At 29.1% G+C, this 20,950-nt stretch overlaps 1 protein-coding gene across 3 annotated transcripts in view; it reads left to right on the forward strand.

The window, feature by feature from the left end:
- Positions 1 to 20,596, forward strand: part of LOC142322356 (gamma-tubulin complex component 2-like) — a 78,004-nt gene extending 57,408 nt beyond the window's left edge. Inside the window, exons 13-15 of one of the 3 annotated variants that reach the window (XM_075361344.1) lie at positions 3,368 to 3,511; positions 17,147 to 17,307; positions 20,032 to 20,596. In XM_075361344.1, coding sequence (XP_075217459.1) covers positions 3,368 to 3,511; positions 17,147 to 17,307; positions 20,032 to 20,131 — 405 coding nt within the window. In that variant the 3' untranslated portion in view covers positions 20,132 to 20,596. The remainder of the gene's footprint in view (positions 1 to 3,367; positions 3,512 to 17,146; positions 17,308 to 20,031) is intronic. The other 2 variants (XM_075361346.1, XM_075361345.1) reach the window with 2 other exon arrangements.
- The last annotated feature ends 354 nt before the right edge of the window (positions 20,597 to 20,950 follow it).

The raw sequence follows: 20,950 nt of genomic DNA on the forward strand, positions 1-20,950 counted from the left end.
ACACTTATCAAACCAAATAAATTCATTCGCAGTATTTAATATCTGGTCATTCAGGAAACCAGGTTAGGCTTATTAAATTGGCTTTATTAATTAGGAAATTTCAACATTTCTTATTCAAAATTACAATCTTAATTTCTCATCCCTCATGGAAAAATTTTGGGAAATTGAAGGACTTAATTCATATAGAAGACAGTCACAGGAAAATCTTGTTTGTAAAATTAATTTCTTTAAAAAAAACTTTGTTCATGAATACATAAAATTATGCAATATATCTTAAATTAGTTCATATGATTTTTGAACTTTGGATTCAAATGTATTTTACGTACCACATCATGCTATGTGTATGGAATTAAGCCTAACAATTAAACTTAATGATATACTATCAACTAATAGTTGGTTCTACTGTTCAAAAAGATCTTTTTCCAATAATACTTAGATTTAGGACATATAACTTTAATATTACTGCTGACATACAGAAATGTACGGTCAAATGTGTAGTGAAATGTGCAGTCACGCTTGAAGATTGCAATCTACAAAGAATTTTATGGTGGGACTTCCCTGACCAACAACTAAAACTTTATACATTAATAACTCTAATGTATGGTACAGCTAGTGCCTCCTTTTTGGCCATCAAGTATCTTAATCTAATTGCTGAGGATAATAAGGATCAATTTCCTGCTGCTTGCCAAGCTGTACTAAACAATTTTTATGTTAATTTTATATCAGGGTGTGACAATCTAAATATATTTAAAAAATTAAAATTAGATAGAACTTATTTATTGAAGCAATATGGTTTTCCACTACATTAGTGATTTACAAATTAAATTTAATTGGGATGACATTTTACATTTGACATTATGACATTTTTTTGGGGGTGATATTTACTTTCACATTGACAATTGGCAAGATCTATACATTCAATTCAGCGTAGTTAATAACATACTATTAATAGATCAATTAAGCAGAACAGTGGTGCTAATTTTTTTCAAATTCATGAGTTTGCTAATGATGCATCACTCATAGGTTATGCTAGTTGTATTTATGTCAGAATCATTTATTGTATTAGAAAACTTTCATCCAGTGTACTGTGTTCAAAGAATTGTAACATATTGAAACAAATTTCTCTACCAAGGCTTGAGTTATGTGCTTGTTTTCTTTTAGCTCGTTTGACTCACAAAGTGATTGAATCTTTAAATACTGCAGTTCATGGAATTCATTATTACTCTAGACTCCATGATTGCATTACACTAGACTCATGGTGAATTGTTTTAAGTAGAAAGTATTTGTTGCTAATAGAGTATCAGGGATTCAGCATCTATCTCTAATGCCAAACGGCATCATATCAATTCATCTGACAATGCTGCAGATATTATCTCATAGTTGTTCTCTAAGCGACTTCAAAATTTTTATTTGTGGTGGCATGGTCTTCTTTGGTTCTTATAAGATTTATCATTCTGGTCAAATAACAATTTTATCTTGATTAAATTCATTCCTTCACTTGAGTATGATATTGAAAAACGTAGAAGGATTTAATTCTTGTTTGTTTCTATATAATTCATGGATTTTACCTAAGATTTTCTGTCTTTGTCCAGACTAATTTGTACTTTTAGCTATTGCTTCAGATTCACTCTTAATGTTAAATCAAAATCTTCTGAAAAAAACACTGATTCATTATATGTTAAAGAATTAAATGATACTTTCAATGTTTTTATTTGATTATCATAATTAGCCTATTTTGGTTCAGAAATTAATGAGATTCAGTCTGGACAATTAATAAGATCTCAAAACAAAGTAGATTATTTTCTTTTAACTCATTTTTAGTCCTTGGTCTATTTATAGAACTGGCCATCGGTACAATTCATTAGCCACATAAAATTACATAATTAAATGTATGGCAAGATTTGTACAATATAGTTAAGATAATATAATTTTAATCTAAGGAGATTTCTAAATTCTCTTGGTTAAGGATTGTTAGCAATTTATGTCACATCCATCTTGAGGGTGAAGCCTTTAGTTTGAAATAATTATTAATTATTTTATAATTACATATTTATTTTTATTTTCCTTCCATTTTATCCATTGTTACTGTAACTTTGATCATTTTTTCATTAATCTTTATGAAAAACATATTCTGGTTTGGATTGTTTTGTCAACATATCTTACCATTCATTAGAACCATGAAATAATAATTAAATTGCAGATTGATAGCTTTAGAAGGAGGTTGCGTTATTTAATAGATGGTACCACATATGTGATTGAAGCAAATTTAGAATATTACTAATCATTACAATCAAAATATTGGTACGGCATCAAGAAAGGCACCTCTTTAACATGAATTATATAACTGTAAATTATAATTAGATTGTAGTTATAATTAAGTACGATCGTATAGTTATTATGTCAGAAGTATTAGATGTTCTTTGATAGGTTTTCTTATATACAGTTTTTTTTTATAAAATGAGTTGCAAAAGATTACTAGAAACTTTAGAAAGATTATTTAATTGAGATAAGATTACAAAATAAATAAAATTCTGTGACCATGAAAAGTAGTGTAGATATCTGTCTATATACTATTGGACATTGAAATATATTGTAATACTGATTAGCAGATAGAAGGAAATTTTGTAGGCTTATAAAAGGATTATTTTTTTTAAAAGTATCTCTTGATATGCCATGGAAGTATTTTGTATTAGATGCTCAATATATTCAAAATTGAATACTGTGTAGCATAATAATAGAAGAATCAACTTCTTTCACACACAAATCTTTTTTTTTCAGAATAAAGTAGAATTTTTAAAAAAATTCCTGTCGCAAACAAACGCTCTGAATAAAGAGTTTTCCCATCCATTGTAAACATTAAATCAAGCAAATGAAGTACTGTTAAATAAGTTTATTTATTACACTATTGAAACAGTATGAACTGTCAAGAATTATCAACTTTTTTCAGACATGATCATGAAAATATATATAAGACTTACAATAAAAAAAAATTAGTGAACGAAAAATGATATAATTGGAAAATATTTCTATTCACTAAACTATATGAAACACATAATTTTTACAGGTTTACATAGTTACTTCAACTACATTTGCTTTAAAATTGTCTTTTGATAAAATGTGTATTAAAAAAAAATTGTAGAAATTAATATGTATTTTATAAAGTTAATAAGTGGAAGATATAAAAATAAATCTGACCAAAACTTGTTTTTTCTGCCTCTTGGGTGAATGCAGCCACATTTACATTAGTAGTAAATAGATTAACCGGGAGATGAAGTAGGTATTACAAAGAAACATTGCCCAGTATTTAAAAAATTTACTTCATATTTATATTATATGATTTTTGTATTAGTCTTAAACTTTGCTTCAGGTGAATAATATTGATGATGTTTTGAATGAACACTGGTCATATCTAAGTTGCTGTCTTAAAGATTGCATGTTTATGAATCCAGTCTTAATGAGAACAATTCGAAGGTTGATGTCAGTATGCCTGGAATTCTGTGACTTTATACAGGTAAATATGAATATTTATGTTAATTTATTTCTCATGAGCACTGCTTTTGCTTCTATTTAGTAAATGTGTATAACATTCACTTTTGTTGTCAGTAAAAATATTTTTTTTTAAATAATTTAATACCATGCTTTAGAATAAAAATTGTAATTTTGACTATTATAAATCATGTTATTCTTGAGTTATACACAAGTGTGTTTGCAGGTTTGGGTTTATTCTGCTAGGAATTAATTGATGCAATATCAGATTATTAACCTAAACTTTTTTGTGGATGTAAACATAATTGTACTTTTTTTTTTTTGCTTGATGAAATTATTCCACCACAAAAGTTTACACAGAAGATTATATGTGGAAATACGGAAGTGGAATTTTTTTAACATATGAAAAATGCCAACGCTGATCAGAATTCTAATCCAGGATCCCCGATGAAAGACCGAAGTGAGATTTTACTATGTACATTATGAATTATATGTGTAGTTGCCTGGCCAGTATCTGCTCCTTACTCTGCTGCTATTTGCGCAGAGCAGACCATGTGGTGCACAGGGCAGCTCCATGCAGCTGACTCTCCTGCTCCCTGGGCTCCAGGTCCTTCTTTCCCTCAGTCCATTGTAATGTATATTAAAAGTTAAATAGTTCATTGAATAAAGAATCCTTTTTTTTCTGATAAATATTAACTATTAATCCCTTTCTTTTATTAATAAGTATGAATATTAATTAATTTAAATATTAATAAGAATTGTTAATCTTTGATTTAAATTTAATAATAAATTATAAATAAATAATAATTACTTAATAAATTCTAATTCATATAGTAAACATGAAATAATAAATAAATAAAAATAATCTACCACTTAGAAATTAAATTAAATAATCAGTAAATTAATTGACTGCTTCTAGCCTGTAAAATTTAATTGTTTCTTGAGTTGTGATATTTTATGAAACACTTCAATAAAAAGAGAGAAGAAAGTTTTGGCTGCGTGCAGCCACATGGTGCACCACGTGGTTTGCTCTTCACCAGTAGCAGCTAAAATAAAAATGTGAGCACTTAACAACAAACTAGTGCTCCAGCCTTTTTTATTGGAGAGGATTGAATTGTCAATTTTTTTTAAATTCAGAGGGAAGAGCATAGAACAGTATCTAAGGGTAAAAAGCAAAGCAGAGAGGTCTCTTCATTAAACTTTTATTTAGAACTCTTTAAATAGTTATTTTTCTAGTAAGTAGTAAAAATTAAACCTACCATTCTGTGTAAAATAAATGCAAAGAAAGACAGAGACCTAGAATAATAGAGCAGAAGTCAAGTAAAGTGGTGTTTAAAATATGCCTCTAAATTGCAAAAACTAAATTAGCAGAAATAATTTGCTTTATTTCTATACTGAAAAAAATAAAAATTGTTATAGTGTGTATAGTAATTAGGCTTGAATAGAGGATTTTAAAATATATATTAATATATGGTTTTTTATCAATATCATGCACTCATTCCTTTAAAATATAAAAAAATATGTATCGTTCAGTAAAAATAATTAACAGATTTTGAAATCATTTAATAAATTAAAAACTTGAATATTAAAATACAGCTTATAATAAATTTAGACCGAATTCTAGAAATCCTGCAAAAAACAGGATTTTTTTTGAGCTGTTAGTATTTATTGAAAAAAATTGAAAATCTTGGTATAAACTCTTTTCTCAATCCTATTATTAGAGAATTCACTGAATATGGTGTAAGTTTTAAAAACAGATTACTTAGAATTACTGATTTTTTGTTTAATTTTACTGCCCCAAAAAAAAAATGGTTGGGGTTGTTTCATATTCGAGCGCCCTTGTTTATTACTTCTAGTAGATGGTTTGTTGAAAATTGTTGGATGTATCAAAGTTCTGAAGGAAAGGATTGTACAACTTAAAAACAAATTCCCACAAGGCAACGGAGTGTTATAACATGATTTGACGTCATGTCATATTGCCAAAAAAGTGTAAATATTTCTTAAAGAACGAAACATTAAAGTCGCTCCTCCCATGGTCAAGAAGCAATTTGCCAGACTTAAACCCAATTTGATATCTTTGGGCAATAGTCAAAAAACGATTCAAAAATGAATTTTACCACAAAAATTGACCTCATTGAAGGAATAATATTGATATGGTTTGATGATGAAGAAATTAAAAAAAATGTGTAGTACACTTGTACTACACATAACTAATGACAAATAATTGTACAGTTATAACTTTTTTTTTCTAAATAGTTACTTTTTATTGTGTTCAGATTAATTTGTATGCTACTATATATACATTTATTTATTTTAAAAATAACCCACAATTACATTTTGTTAGCCTTACATATAAAAAATGCATAACATTACATCGCAGCATTATATATTAAACTACAGAGGCTGTTTGGAAAGTAACATCTAATTTGTTGTTAAAAAAAGCACCAATCAATAAAAAAACAATTTATTATATGCGTCTTTTAGCTACTTTTCTACATAATTGCCATCCAAATTAAGACACTTGTGATATCTGTAAACAGGTTTGTCAAAAATCTCTGCCACTTGTTAATTAATTTTGTAACACTATTTTTCAACTCCTCGTCATTTTCAAAATGTTTCTTCACTAACCATTTCTTCATTTTTGGATGAAGGTGACAATCACTGGGAGTCAAATAGGGTAGGGGTGTATGGAGGATGGTTAAACAACTCCCGTTTGAAACTATCAATTTGGTGTTGAATGTGTACTGCAGTATGCGCAGACAGGCATTTTCAAGAAGAAAAACGATGTTTCAACTCAGCATGCTGCATTGCTTCTTTTGTGTGGCTCTTCTCAATTTCTTCAACATTTTGCAGTAAGTTTCAGCATTAATTGTCACGCCTTTTCCAGAAAATCAACCCAGATCACATGTTTATGGTCTCAAAAAAGCGATGCAATCAGCTTTTTTGAAGAAAGTGTTTGACAGGCCTTTACGGGTTTTCAAGAAGAACTGGTGATCCTCTACTGCGTTAATTAAGCTTTTGTTTCCACATTAACAGATTTGACCCATGAGTCAAAATTCCCTTTTTTTTGTCAAGGAATTTATCCTTCTCATTATGGGAACGGTGAAGGAAAGTTAGTGCTAACCCCATCCTCTTTAAAGTTTGGATAATTTTGTTATTGTGAATCAATGATTTTCTTTAATTTTCGCATCAACACTTAACAACAAGTTCATCTGTGACAATTGAGGGTCGACCACTTCTTTTTCATTGCCATGAATATTTGTTCAACCTTTTTGAAACATTCGGCACCATTTTCTCACTGCACTGTCACTCATGGTACTGCACAAAGTCTCTCCAGATACTGTACAAAGTTCACAATAACTTTCAGCAGATGACAAGTTTTTTGCATGAAGAAAACAGATGATGGGATGCATTCACAGTCAGCAGGATTTTCTACGACAGCAGCCATTTTGAACGAGAGTTAGAGGAACAAACAAGCAAGCAATGTTTCCAATAATACTACTTGAACCACACTGTACTGTGGTATTCAACTTTGGAAAGATAGAATTGCTATCCCATTCCTTCGCTTAATACCATCGACCAGAAGTTAATTTCTGAATAGCCCTCATATATATTTACAAAAGCATGCAAGCAAATTTCTGTGTTATCTGGTCTAAGTCTAGGCCTGAACTAAAAAAAAATATATGCTTAAATATGCAATATTGTGGTGTGATGTTATGTGTTTTTGTATGCAAGACTGACAAAACAAAATTGTGGATATTTTCATTCCCTGATAATGCTGATACAATGATGCAGCAAAACATGTAGGAAATTTGTATGGCAAATCTATGGTAAGACAATTGTTAAAATTTTGTATGTGTTTTTAGTAAAAAGTAGAAAATATATGTACTCCATACTATAAAAAATTATGATCAAAAAGTTTATACATATATATATATATATGGGAGGGGGGTATTTATATTTATACTTAGATAATTTAGATTGTTTATTTTTATGATTTTGATATAAGTAACCATTTTGAACCATTTATTTATAAAAACATTTGTTATAATGTAAATAAATATTATTATTAATGTAAATAATTTATCATTAATAAAATGTTGGTCTTCAAAAGTTTTTGTGCTTCATATTTTTGTTTTCAAAAAAAAAGTTGCATTGTTCCAAATGTTAAATGTTCATTAACCACAGAATTTTTTTTTCATTTCACTCATCAAAAGATGAAAAAAAGGTTTTCTGCATTGTTTAATTATATCCTTCACAAATTTTTACTCTCTCACATATATATTTATAACTCACTCCTAGCAGTATTTTACTTGATTTTAATTAAAATGTTGTGTAGTATATTCTGTAAATGTGTTATTAGAACATTACATTTATTCTGTTATACTCTTATGGGTCTTGACTTAGTTATTTAACTTTTAAACCTCATGCACTACTTCAAGATTGTCTCAGGAAATACATCTTTAAAGAAAAATGAATATGAAATAAGAATGTGTACAATCCTCATCTACAAGATTGATTAAAATAATAGATTTCAGTTCTCAAAAATAAAAATGAAAAAGCTCTTAGTCCCACATTTAACGAACCAGTTCTTAGAATTCTGGGAGCTTGAGTAGTTCTGATCCAATATCCTTTTATTAAGTGATTGACTTATTGGGATTTAATGGCAATCAGTAGTGGTGAAGTTTAAACAACAAATAAGTATATGTACTTGTAAAATTGTATTTTTAGTCAATTTTATTGAGATATTTACAGTTTTATTGTATTGTGCTTAATTATTCTATTATATTTACATTTATGTTAACTTCTATTTCCCCATGCTGCCAAATAGCGCATGCGAAAGTACTTCATGGATGCTGAGCTTACTTCTATGATAAGCCCTGATTCTGAAGATGTGTCAGATTTTGAGTATGAGGTGAAAATTGATATGTTTCTTCTGTTTTTTTTTGTTTTTTTTAATTAATTTTTATTATTAGTTTCAGCATTTTATTATTACCGTTCTCAGTGACCAATGACTCACCATCATTATTTTGATAATTTTTATTATACTTTTTCTAGTATATTATATAAATTTGTTTTGCAATTTGAATGTTTATGTAATATTAAGTTGTGAAATCAAATCATTTTTGTTTACTGAAAAAATAGTACTAGCAATTAATTAAGGTAGAACATGATTTTCCAAACGTTAGAAATTTTATTATTAAGGTAGTCGAATTACAAAAAAATAAATAGATTTGGGAAGTAAGGAGTGATTCTTAAATTATTTTTGTAGAATATAGTTTATGAATATAGAATATAGTTTAATATTTTTTTATGATTGAGAAATATGAACAATGAGAAAATCAGAAAAACAAATAATACAGGCTTTAAAAATTTCCCTTTTCAGGAGAATATTGAAAATAAGCTTAATAGAATACTGAAATAAAATTGAAATAATTCAAAATGAAGAAGTTTTAAGACAAGTTGGAGAAGATAAATTAGTAGAAGATTATTGGAAAAAAGAAAGACATAAGTAGCAAAGCATCCTAGTTCCAAGTGGAAAGAGTTTAAAAAAGCTCTAGGAAAGATGAGATGAATGAAAAATATCCCTTGAAGTTTGGTTTAATGAAAAGTGTTTATGCTTTGTGAACAAAAGGAAAGATGTAAAATTAATGTGAATGAAACCTGGGAAAACCAATAATTAGGTTACCTAAAGAACAAAATACTGGATCATGGTAAAGAGAATATGAGACAGAGAGTGGACATAAATAAAATGAATGTTTGGAGTAATATAGAACAGGTTCTCCTCCCCATATGATTATCTAATGCAATAAAATTGATAGTGTTTGTCATATAGGGTTATTTACCAGGATATGCAGGTACTTTGGCAACTCATTCTACATGTAAAAATAAAGAAAAGAGTACATATAAACACAGTTCCAGAAATGCTTCATTAAAGAGTTACAACTGGTGAAAAATTTCAACTGATTTCATCTTCTTTACATTGAAATGAAGCCATACAGAAATTCTTGGGACACAAAAATGTAAGCTAATTTGATGGTTTCATATGAAATTCAATTTGACAGATTGTAAAAGATGAGTCTAAGAACTGTAACTTTAGTATGTTTTTAGAAAACCAGTGAAAAACTCAAAAAGGAGAGTTGAAAAACACACTTTTTTACGTTGTAATAACCCAAGAGTAGTTACTTGCTTTAATGCTTTTGTACTGTTAAAGATCCACGATGAACAAAAAAGAGCAACACAAGCAATTCACAAACATGCAGCAAAGTGTATTAAGTAAATGGAAACATTTTAAAAGTTTATTGTAAATCTTATTAGTTTTTTACATTAAAAATCATTTTCCAGTTAAATTTAGCTTTTTATTGCTCTAAATAAAAGTACATTGTATTTAACTGTTATTCGCTTTCTGTTTACTTTATAACTATTCTGTTTAGGGTTAAATTTCCTACAAGTTTTATTAAAGAGTTTTTTCGGTTTATTAGCAATTCTACAAAGTTATCACAAGTCAAATGTAAAAGAGTGCATTTTTCAACTCCCGTTTTTTGCATTTTTCATCTGTTTTCTAAAAACCTACTGAAGTTATAGTTATCGTACTCATTTTTTTCAATTTGTCAAATCGAATTTCATTTGAAACCATCAAATTAGCTTACATTTTTGCATCCCAAGAATTTCTGTATGGCTTTATTTCACTGGAGGAGTTGAAACCTGAGCAAAATTTTTCACCAGGCGTAACTCGTTAACGAAGCATTTTCAGACCTAAGTTTATATGTACTTTTTTCTTTATTTTTACATGTAGAATGAGTTGTCAAAGTATCTGCATATCCTGGAAAATCACCCTGTATTATGAAAGAGAAAGAAAGGCTTAATTATGAATCAAATAGATAAATTGTTTTCAACGTATTGAAAATTACTATTTTAAGGCACAACAAATTTTCAGGATAAGGCAGTGAAAGAGGAAACATTACTCTGCAATAAAGTGTTGATATTGACTGGAGTAAAATTCATAAAAGTGATTGTAGGTCTCTTAGGTAGCTTGAGAAGTAGAAAAGGTAAATAAATAAAAATGCATTTATATGAACTTCCAAAGAATAAGAGAAGAATAGGTTACACATTTGCTCTGATTTTAGAAGTGTGTTGGTTGGGAACTTGACTAGTAGACTGGAAAGTAACTGTCACCAGTAAACAAATAGAATAATAAATTATACTATAAAAATCACTGAGGTATTTCTGTTTTTGGCATAGTATGTAATGTTAATTTTAATCAACTAGAACTGTGTATTCTGTCAATTTTTAAAATTTTAGGCTGTTATAAAAGAAAAAACAATTATACGATTTTGAAAAAAGTGTTTTTTTAGGATGTAAAGTGTTGAAGAACAATAAACTTATTAAATAAATAAGTCCATAATTCAATTTATTAGTAAGAAAACTATATGAGTGAATAATTTGTATATGATACTAACAATTTTTTTTGATACTTTTGTATTGATTTTTATTTAATGATGAATGTGATAGACTGATAAAGAATAAGACTTATGGACTTTGAAACATGTAGACATAAAGAAATGGATGATAAATATATCTAAGTAGTTTCTGTTACAGGCTGTAAACAAAAAATAAGAACTGAAAATGAGTTATTTATTTTTTTATCATTAGCAATTTAGAGAATAAGATACAATATATAATTACATAAAACATTATGTAACTACATACTGAACCCTGCAAAGATGCTTAAGCATCTATATGCAGCCTGGAAAAACCTAACTGCCAATACATAATACATTTTCCATTAAACAATTTATCATACTAAACTTAATAACTAAAATAATTTATTCATTACATTTTTCTTAATACTTAATTTCTCCCCATTTCAAACACACCTCATTTTCATTTGGTGTTCTAACCCAATTTTCCATTTTTTTTTTTGAAGCTTATATTTTTGAGTTCAGGAAGTAACAATTTGAAATAAAATACTACTGACATGTTGTTTTTTTTGTTTTTCCATTGTTGATTTTAGATAAATAAAAGTATTGCTTTTTTGTGTAATGGAACTTATTAACATATAAATTTGATAGTTCTTTATAATGATAATATGATTGTTTCTAATATATACTTTTTATGTAAGTTACTGGGTAACTGAATGTAGTTAATTCTTTCAATAGCAGTTTATAATCTGTATAAAGTAAGTCAGTAGTACCTTCTAGGATCCAGTTGAGCAGTTTATAGCTCTGTTGGAATTTCTACAGTTCTGGGCAAGGAAGATGATTTTAAAGGACTTGTCTAGATGGTTTCTTATTCTGTGTTCTCTTCTTTCTGCTCTCTCTCATTTTTGATCCCTTTTTGACTGGTGATATTCTATGAGATTGGGTTAGAATGCCCATTGGATCCACGGTGCAGTAGTGGAGGCTTGCTTAGATTACTATGTCATTGGCACGTAGATCAGTTTGGAGGAAACAGCTTTTTCTTTGGATCTAACCAAGAATTCTTACATGAATTTTCAAAAAAAGATCAATATGAGATGCTTATCAGATTAGGAAGAATGTGATATGTTTTAGGAGGTCCTTCCAGTGCCCATATGTTCAAAAGACTTCAATGATAAGTGTAACTTTTAATATTTTTTTACTTATACCCTTTGCAGATATATAGGCAATTGGAGATAATGTAACAATGATGTGATAAGTTCACTAATGTGAAACAATCATTGTAAACAAAAAGAAAGGGTTTCAAAGATTGATAGAAAATTTTAATTAAATAGTTAGAAAAAATGGATTTAATATTTAATAAAAGTAAATTAAAGTTAAAAAAGAATGTATTGATGTGGAGGTTGAGGAGAGTATTATTTTGAAGATATCACTGACTTTATGTACCTTTGAAAGAAAAAAGTAAAATTGTTTATTTAAATTAAGTTCAACCATTTAAAAGTTGTTCCCCTCTAAAATGATTGCACTGAAGTATAGTGTTTCTAAGCAATATAAGTATCATAATGTATGTATCTGATTCAGTCATTTCTTTATGGTTCTCAAATATAAGAGACCATTAGTCACTGCAAAAAAGGAACTTGAACTTTAAAAATAAAATTTAGAGATACATTCTTGGTTTTGTTCATAATAATAATAAAATAATAAGATGTAACTGGAATGAATAGAAGAAGTAGGTAATTTAGAAAAGGTGGAGACATAATTAGAAGAGATGAAGACGTATTACATAATCTTTGAAAGGAAAAATTACATCAAAGGAAGCTGTTGAAAAAACTTATTTGAGGTTTGGGATCTAGTGAAAGTGAGTGTCGCTAATGTTAGGGAAAAATGAAACACTCCCTCTTGCTGATCAACAGTACAGAAGGATGACTTGTTGTAGTGATCACCAGGTGGTTTGGCTTCTGAATCAGCTGATCCCTGGTTCTGAAGGCACAAAGGTCTGCTTTATTTTATGTACCATTTCAACTTCCTTGTTAAAATTCTGTCCAAGTATTTAATAACAGACTAACAATTGAATTGTTGGGTTGAAGACAAAATTACTTGGGTACAAACAGTTTAGGTGTAAGTTACGAATTACTGTAGTCATCAAGTTTTTTGTTAGATTTATTTTAATTAAACATTAAAATTTCTTTGACGTCTCAAATGCAACTTTGTAAATTTTTGTCTTCTTAATTTAAACCATATAAATATTTTCATTGAAACTATTCCTACTTTTAAAATCCTCGTGAAATCATTGGTCACTGTATTACTCTTTTACAAACCTAATCTTAAACAGCATGCAAAATTATTATCTTCTTTTAGATTTTCTTTTATAATAAGGCATTATATTCTGTTTTTATTGTATAATATTAATTAAAGTATGAAATATTTATTGTCTCTTTGTTACTCTATTATTTACAGTTGTTAAACTTGGTAGTTCTTTTATTTTATAAAATACACATTTACAATTTAGACATGATAGAAAGGAAATTAATTTTATATTAAATATTAAAAGAGTATAAAATACTACATGCAGCTACATTTTATTATCTAGTTAGTACAATCAGAAAATGTATAAAAAATTAAGAAGGTATCAGAAGAAATTGCTGCCAGCTAGGAGTGCTTTCATTCCAATAAGAGCTATATTAGTACCAAATATAGATGTTAGGATTCAAAATAAAATTATTAAGAATACTGTTATAGTAAGTTGTTAAATGATAGAATATTGTAAAAAGAACAAAGCAGATGGATGATACATTAAAACATGCAAATTTTGTCAATTAATAAAACATTTACAAGCAATAGTAAAAACAGTTAGATAAAACAAGGATTAGAAATTTGAATAAAATATAGATAATTCAAAATGGAAATTGTTGCCATTATGGTTCTCAAATATAAGAGACAATTGAATTGAATTTGAAATTAAAAGGATAATCACTCAGAAGATAGAGATGAAGAACTGAATCAAAAACCTTCATTGATTGATGTACATATCTAAAACTTGATGAAAACTATTTTGTGTGTAAATTTATTTTATTTTTCCACATTTAGTGATTTCACAGGTTTCATAAAATTGAATTGTTTTGAGATTACAGCTTTTACACGCTATATGTAAAATGAACATAGTATGATTAATCTCTTTGTAATTGTTGCCTATTACTATGATGTGATTTTCAAAGGTTGATTGTATATTCTTTGCTTCTGTAGGTAAATATGCATTCTGTGTAAAGTAGTATTTAGTGATGTCATTGCAGGATTACTGTAGGTTGTAATATTTATTGTTACTGTGTTGTTTTATTAATTTGTATGCAATCTTGAGCAAGCCTCTTTTCTGAAAGTGTTGGTGATTTTGTCTGGTATTCCAGCATTATGTATTTTCACATTCAAGTATTTACATACAATAAAATCAACCAAATTATTTCTTAGAAGCAGGATCATATACAAAGATTACCACAACTTGCAAATTTTACTCATAGCACATTATAAAATTTACAAACTCATATTTGAGGAAAACAATAACCAAACAGAACTCGTCAAATATTCTGTTCAATTGCATACTAAAGGGAGTTTCCTAAATGCTTCAGAATGGACAGAAATTCTGACAGTGTTATTACAATTTAAAAGAATGTGCAGAATAACTTAGAAAAGATGTTCTGGTAGTTCAGTTCTATTCAGTTAGCGAGTTGTTTTAATTCCTTTATAAAAAAAGTAAATGAATCATCTTTTTTACCATTCTTTTCTATCAACAAATTTTAGTTAAAAAATGTAAATCAAAAATTGATTCTTTTTTTTATGAATCCTAGTTTATAGATAAGTACTAGCCCCATCACCAATCTATATGCATATATCACAGTTTTTAGTTGGGTATTTTACCATCATTTCATTATCTTAATAAAATTACTGAGTTAATACTCAGCCTTTTTTAATTATTTGCTACATTTTCTTTAAAGGATACTGTTATGACCATGTATAGGCTAGATCAGTCCAGTGGTTCATATTTTTCAAGTTGTTTATTGCAGTTAAAGTATAATTAGAAATAAATATTTTACATTATATTATGTTTTAATTTATTTTCTTCTAAAATTTTAGATCTCCAAAGTAAAGACTGTTTCATTGTAAAAAATATTTATTCTGAAAACTGAAATATCTTTTATTGTTTTTAAACTACATACCTTATACTACTTCTCTATATAATTGCACATGAATTAAGATATTTATCATAGTGATACATCAGCTTCAATATACCCTCATCGTATTCTTCTGCTGCCAGTACATTTACCCACTGATTAACAGCATTTTTAATCATCATCACCTGTGAATTGCTTATCACTCAAATATTCTTTTAAAAAAATTGTTTCAATTTCGCAAACAAATGGTAATCAGAAGGAGCTAAGTCTGAACTATATGGTGGGTGATCATAAATTTCCCATCCAAATGTCAGCAAATCACACGTTGGAACCGCAACATGTGATTTCCCATCCAAATGTCAGTAAATCACATGTTGGACCTGCAACATGTGTGAGTGCATTATCATGCAGCAGGACGACGCCATCGGTCATCCGCTCATATTGCCAATTTTAAATGGCGTGTTGTAACTTACGTAGAATTTCGCATTTGGCTTCTGCATTTATAGTCATTTCACATAGCGTGAAATCAATCAGCAGTATGCCAAATCGATCCCAAAAGATTGTGGCCATCAATTTGCGTCCAATTTACCTTTGTTGGTCTGGTTGGTGATTGAGGATGACGCCATTCACTTGACTGCTGTTTTCTCTCTGACGTGCAATACAAAATCCAGTTTCATCGCTGATAACAATTGAATTAAGGAACTCATCCCCTTTTTCTGTGTAGTACATAAAAAAATTCCAAAGCAGATCCCATTCGGATATTTTTGTGGCATTCCGTTAAGATGTGCAGCACCCAATGTGCACAAACCTTTCTGAAGCCTCCTAAATGGTCATGAACAATGCGACCATTAACAGCTTTTGAAATATCAGGAAAAAGAAGGGCCAGGTCGGAAATTGTTGAACGACGATCTTCTTTGTTTTCATCATCGACGCGTTTTAACAAGTCCTTGGTGATTATCGAGGGCCTTCATGAACATTCTTCATCATACACATTAATTCTGTTACTTCTAAATCTTTCACACCATTTTTGAATGTTTCTTTCATTCATTACATTATCACTGTACACAGCAACCAACTGCCTATGAATTTCAGCCGGCTTAATGTTTTGATGGTGTAAAAAACATGTGGCTCCACATACTTCACAGTCTGTGACATAAATTTTTGTATTCATTTTATAACTTAATAACTCACACTTGATCAAAGATACTGCAATGCATGTGACAACTTACAGACAACAATGCAGTATGTGCATTACTAGCTTGGCCATGAATGACTCAGTTCGCCAACCTTAAGGAGAGAAATTTCCCAGCTGCCTTTACTTTAGAAATATCCTTCATAGCTTGTAAATATGAGTAGAGTTTCATTTTAAATTAAGTGAGAATTGATTTGATAAAGAACGTGTAACAAGCAGATAGATTAAAGAATTAAAATAAGTATTGTTTTTAAATTATTATTTTTCTTAGTAAATTATATTTTAAAACCCATGTTAAAAAAGCAAATAAGAAACTGATGGCTAAACTTTTTGTGTATTAATAGGACATTGCTGGGTGTTTTAAGGATAGTTACTTTGTCATCTCAGCATTTCAATGTTTTTAGAGCAGTTACTGTATTTAATGGATTTTAATCTCCAGTGAAATTCTTTCCAAGTTTAAAGAATAACCATTCAAAGTTTTGTTAAAATCCATTTGGCTGCAAAAGGAGAATTGACAAGGTCTGCTTACGGAAAATGTTTGTATGATTTGGCTCACTATGTACACATTTAAATTTTGTTAATTGAGTTTTTATTTTCCCATTATCACTTCATGCTTTAAATAAAGCACCCAGTAATGTTTTGTACTGATAGTTGTATTCAAATTGCCAATAAAACATAACGGTTATCTGACGTACATTGCACCTAATCTTATACACTTTCATTATTGCCTATAATGTACTATAAATAGTAAGTTACTTGAGCATGAAATTATATTACTCCATCATTTAAATATATAATTTTTGTTTGTTTTAGTATAAAAAAAAATTGTGAGTTTCTTTTTATGAAGAAAAATTTAGATTTTAAAAGTATATTGTAATTTCTTTCAGGAAATTGAAAATTCATTACTTAACAAGCAAAATCAAAGTTTTTCACAAAATATCGCTCGATTGGATGAAGAGTTTACTCAGCTTCTAGTATTATTATTAAAGACAATTGCTACTTTAGGAAGAGAAGAGAATGTTGACAAATTATGCAATATACTATACAGGTATATTTTCAGTTTGATTATCTTGTGATAACTAGTGTATTCATTTTGTTCTATTTTTATTGTGAATACATTTTTCATTGCACCGAGTGATCAATAAGACACACATAGTTCCACACTAAAAAAATAAGTTTCTAAATAATGCCTAAATAATTTATTTTAATAGTAAAAGCTTATTTAGAAGTATAGTAGTATTAATAACTATGATAAAAAGCTTAACCACTCATTTCCCTGTTAAGACAGGCATTAGTAAGTGCTATCATTAATGGCAAACAGAGATTTTTTGAAAGGATAATGTTTACATGATCAATATTTTAATACCTTATTGATCAGTAAAAAAAAACACTAAATGCCTGTTGTACATTATAAATATAATTTTTACACAAACGCATAAGTTGGTTTCAAGACTGTACAGAGGTACTAAACTGACTTGATCCTTGAATTTAAGAAAAATTATTTATTATATTCCTTGTAATTTAAATATATATATATACTAGCCGTGGTCCGTGACTTCGTCCGCGTGGGATTTATTCACTCGTTACAAATAGTACTTCATTGTGAAAATTGATTCGCAAAAATTAACGACTATATGATACATAGCTGAAAAACCCGCGACTTCATCCGCGTTGGAATCACTTAATTTATTGAATATAGCTGCCTGGCCCGGCTTCGCACGGTTGGTGTACCGATTTAAAAAAATAAGATATTTGTTGCAGTTGTTCAGGGTTTTGGGCCACTTGTTCAGTCGTTTCTGGGGTAAAATACACCCTTTGGCCGTTTTCTAAGTTGATGGCTAACTGCAAGACTGTAGGATGTCGCTTGTGAATGGGAAATTCTAAAATTCGCCAAACAGCTTCGGATGTACTTATGTACTACCGGCCATTTACATAGTTTTCCACTTCATCGTTTGGGTTTTTGACGCTAAAAGTAGCTTGGTCAGATCCTTTATTGATATATTTACAAATGTATTTGATGGCTTGAACTGAGTGGCAGTACTCGATATTTATGTGCGCGTTAAACATCCTACACAATAATGGAGAAAAAGGGACAATCCACCTATTATCTATATAGAAGGTACTTCCTCTGATATTTAGCGTAGCACTCTGGCCTCCATTTTCGGCGTCACGACGACGATAAAATGGATATCCGTCCTCTCTGGTTTGGGTATCGTTGACAAAACGTCGAGGGTACCTTTTTGTGCAGATACCATTTTTCATACATGGTGCTGTTAAGTTATGCTCTCCGCATGGACCGTGCACCATATTTTTAGTCACGATATCGTACAATATTGGGTCGTTTTGTTGGTTGGGCAGTTCCGCAACTATGACACTATCAATTTCGTCTGGCTGGATTTTTCTTTCTAGCCAAAACAGCAAATGACAGTGAGGTAAACCCCGCTTCTGCCACTCCACACTTGCCATGTAACATTTCACTTTGCCGAATATTTCATCTTTTGTTAATAATTTTATGAATTTTTTCATCTTTAAATGAAATACCCTTGAAATTATTTTTATTGCCCTAGCCTGTAAACTATTTCTAGAAAGTTGAAATCTTAATCTTTTGGGCATTTTGAAATGATAAAAAAAACTAAATACTACATCAACTAATTCTAAATTATTTGCTTACATGTTGAACAGGAATTAGCCTGTATATGAAGTGGTGATTAAAAAATGATAAAAAATTCAAAATATTTTCAAGGAAAAATATTCGATATCGCACACAACCACTGCGTAGGAAGCCGACCATGCGAATGAGCCAGGCGGCACTTTATTTTGTGACATTGACTCCCCTCCCGCACCGCAGTGACGCTTAGATCACATGCTGCTGCCTAGCTAGTCGAGCAGGGTGTGGGCGGGGCGAGGGAGCAGAGGCAGGCGGTAGTGGGGACGCGAGCGTCAAGAGAGACACGACGACGACGGACAGTTGCTAGTTACTGAATTACAAAGATAGAAAAATAAAAATATGTTGCTTAAATAACGCGGTAAAAAGTAGTAGCCTATGTTTATCAGGGACAATGTCAGCTTCTAATGGAAAAAGAATTTTTCAAATCGGTCCAGTAGTTTCGGAGCCTATTCAATACAAACAAACAAATCTTTCCTCTTTATAATATTAGTGTAGATATATATTGAAAATTCAGATAATTCATTAACATATTGACCACTGAGTTAATAAAATTTAATATTATATGAAATATAAACCACCAAATACAGTAAGTGGATAAGTTAGGCTTACCATTTTAATTTCCAATAATTGATTTTCATGGGATCTTCAGTTTATATTGAATTCTATAACTACATTAAAACGTATTTATTTTATAATTTGTCAAAATTGCTTTCTGTCTTAAAAATGTTGAAATTTATTATGAAATGTATGCAAATTCTCCTGTACTTGAATGATGTAATCTTATAACATATATTTTCTGTGTTCTTTGTCATTATTGCCGATTATTAGATTGTATTTTTATTATGGATAACTGTGAAAACTAGTTATTGGAAATTAATGTGCCACAATTACGTTAGATACGTTTTACTTATCTAATTTCTGTGTTTTGTTGGTTTATATTTCATATAATATTAAATTTTATTAACACAGTGGTCAGTATGTTGATGAATTATTTGAATATTCAAAAAAAGTGTATATGTGCGTGTGTTCTGATTAAGAAAATTTTTTGTTTAAGTTGGGTTTATTATTAGTATACTGTTTAATTATTGCATAAACATTTTTCAGAGAGGACTTTAATAGCTATTATAGTAAATACCTCGAGAATGATAAAAAGACAGACAGTACAGTAAATGCTAAATCTGTTGTATCAAAAATGTCTGGATAACATTAGAGATCAGACTGAATTTTGCTGTTTTACAGGATATCAGGGAGTATCGAATATTTGATTAAAAAATTGAATCTTATCAATACGTTTACTTATGCATTATAACTAATTTAAATAAATATATTCTATAAATATATTTAAGCCCCATGTATGTATAATGCTGTTTTAATAAACAAAGAGCAATTAATTTTCTTTAAAGTAATTGTTTAAAATAACAGCTGTGAATATTGTAATTCAAAAGTTTGTTTTCTACTGGGTATAAATATTTGTAGACCTAGACAAGATAATTGTATTAAGTTAGTTATTTATTTGTATGTAAATTACAATGCTGTTTTCACTTAATCTTTATGGATTAGATATTTATAATAAACGTAACAATGAAGCACCTAGTGCTAAGTTGTCAGAATCACATTAGAAAAAATAATGTTATCTAATTTTTTATTTCCTGCTTTGTTACTTTTTGAGAAATAGACTTGGAAATTTTTTTATTTATTTTTTTGATCTTATGAATATTCATGTTCCACGTAAGTAAGTTAATTAAATCTTAAAATGTAAAATATGTGCAATTTAAGTAGTAAAGATCACAGTTTTGAAATTTTATAATTTTTTTTTAAATTATCAAGAAGTGCATGGTTATGGGTGGGAGAAGTACTGACTATAACGCTTGGGTGATCTCTCTAATGCAGTCCAGGCTTTTTACAGTACTTTGTAGCATTGGATTTGTCAGACCAAATAATTTTATAAAAGCACATGAAACAAAAAAATAGCTTGCTGTTTCATTTGTGATAACTGCTTATTTGAGAATTGTTTCATTCAGTA

Source organism: Lycorma delicatula, chromosome 3 (genome assembly GCF_047948215.1).
Source record: "Lycorma delicatula isolate Av1 chromosome 3, ASM4794821v1, whole genome shotgun sequence".
In the NCBI taxonomy this organism is placed as follows: domain Eukaryota; kingdom Metazoa; phylum Arthropoda; class Insecta; order Hemiptera; family Fulgoridae; genus Lycorma; species Lycorma delicatula.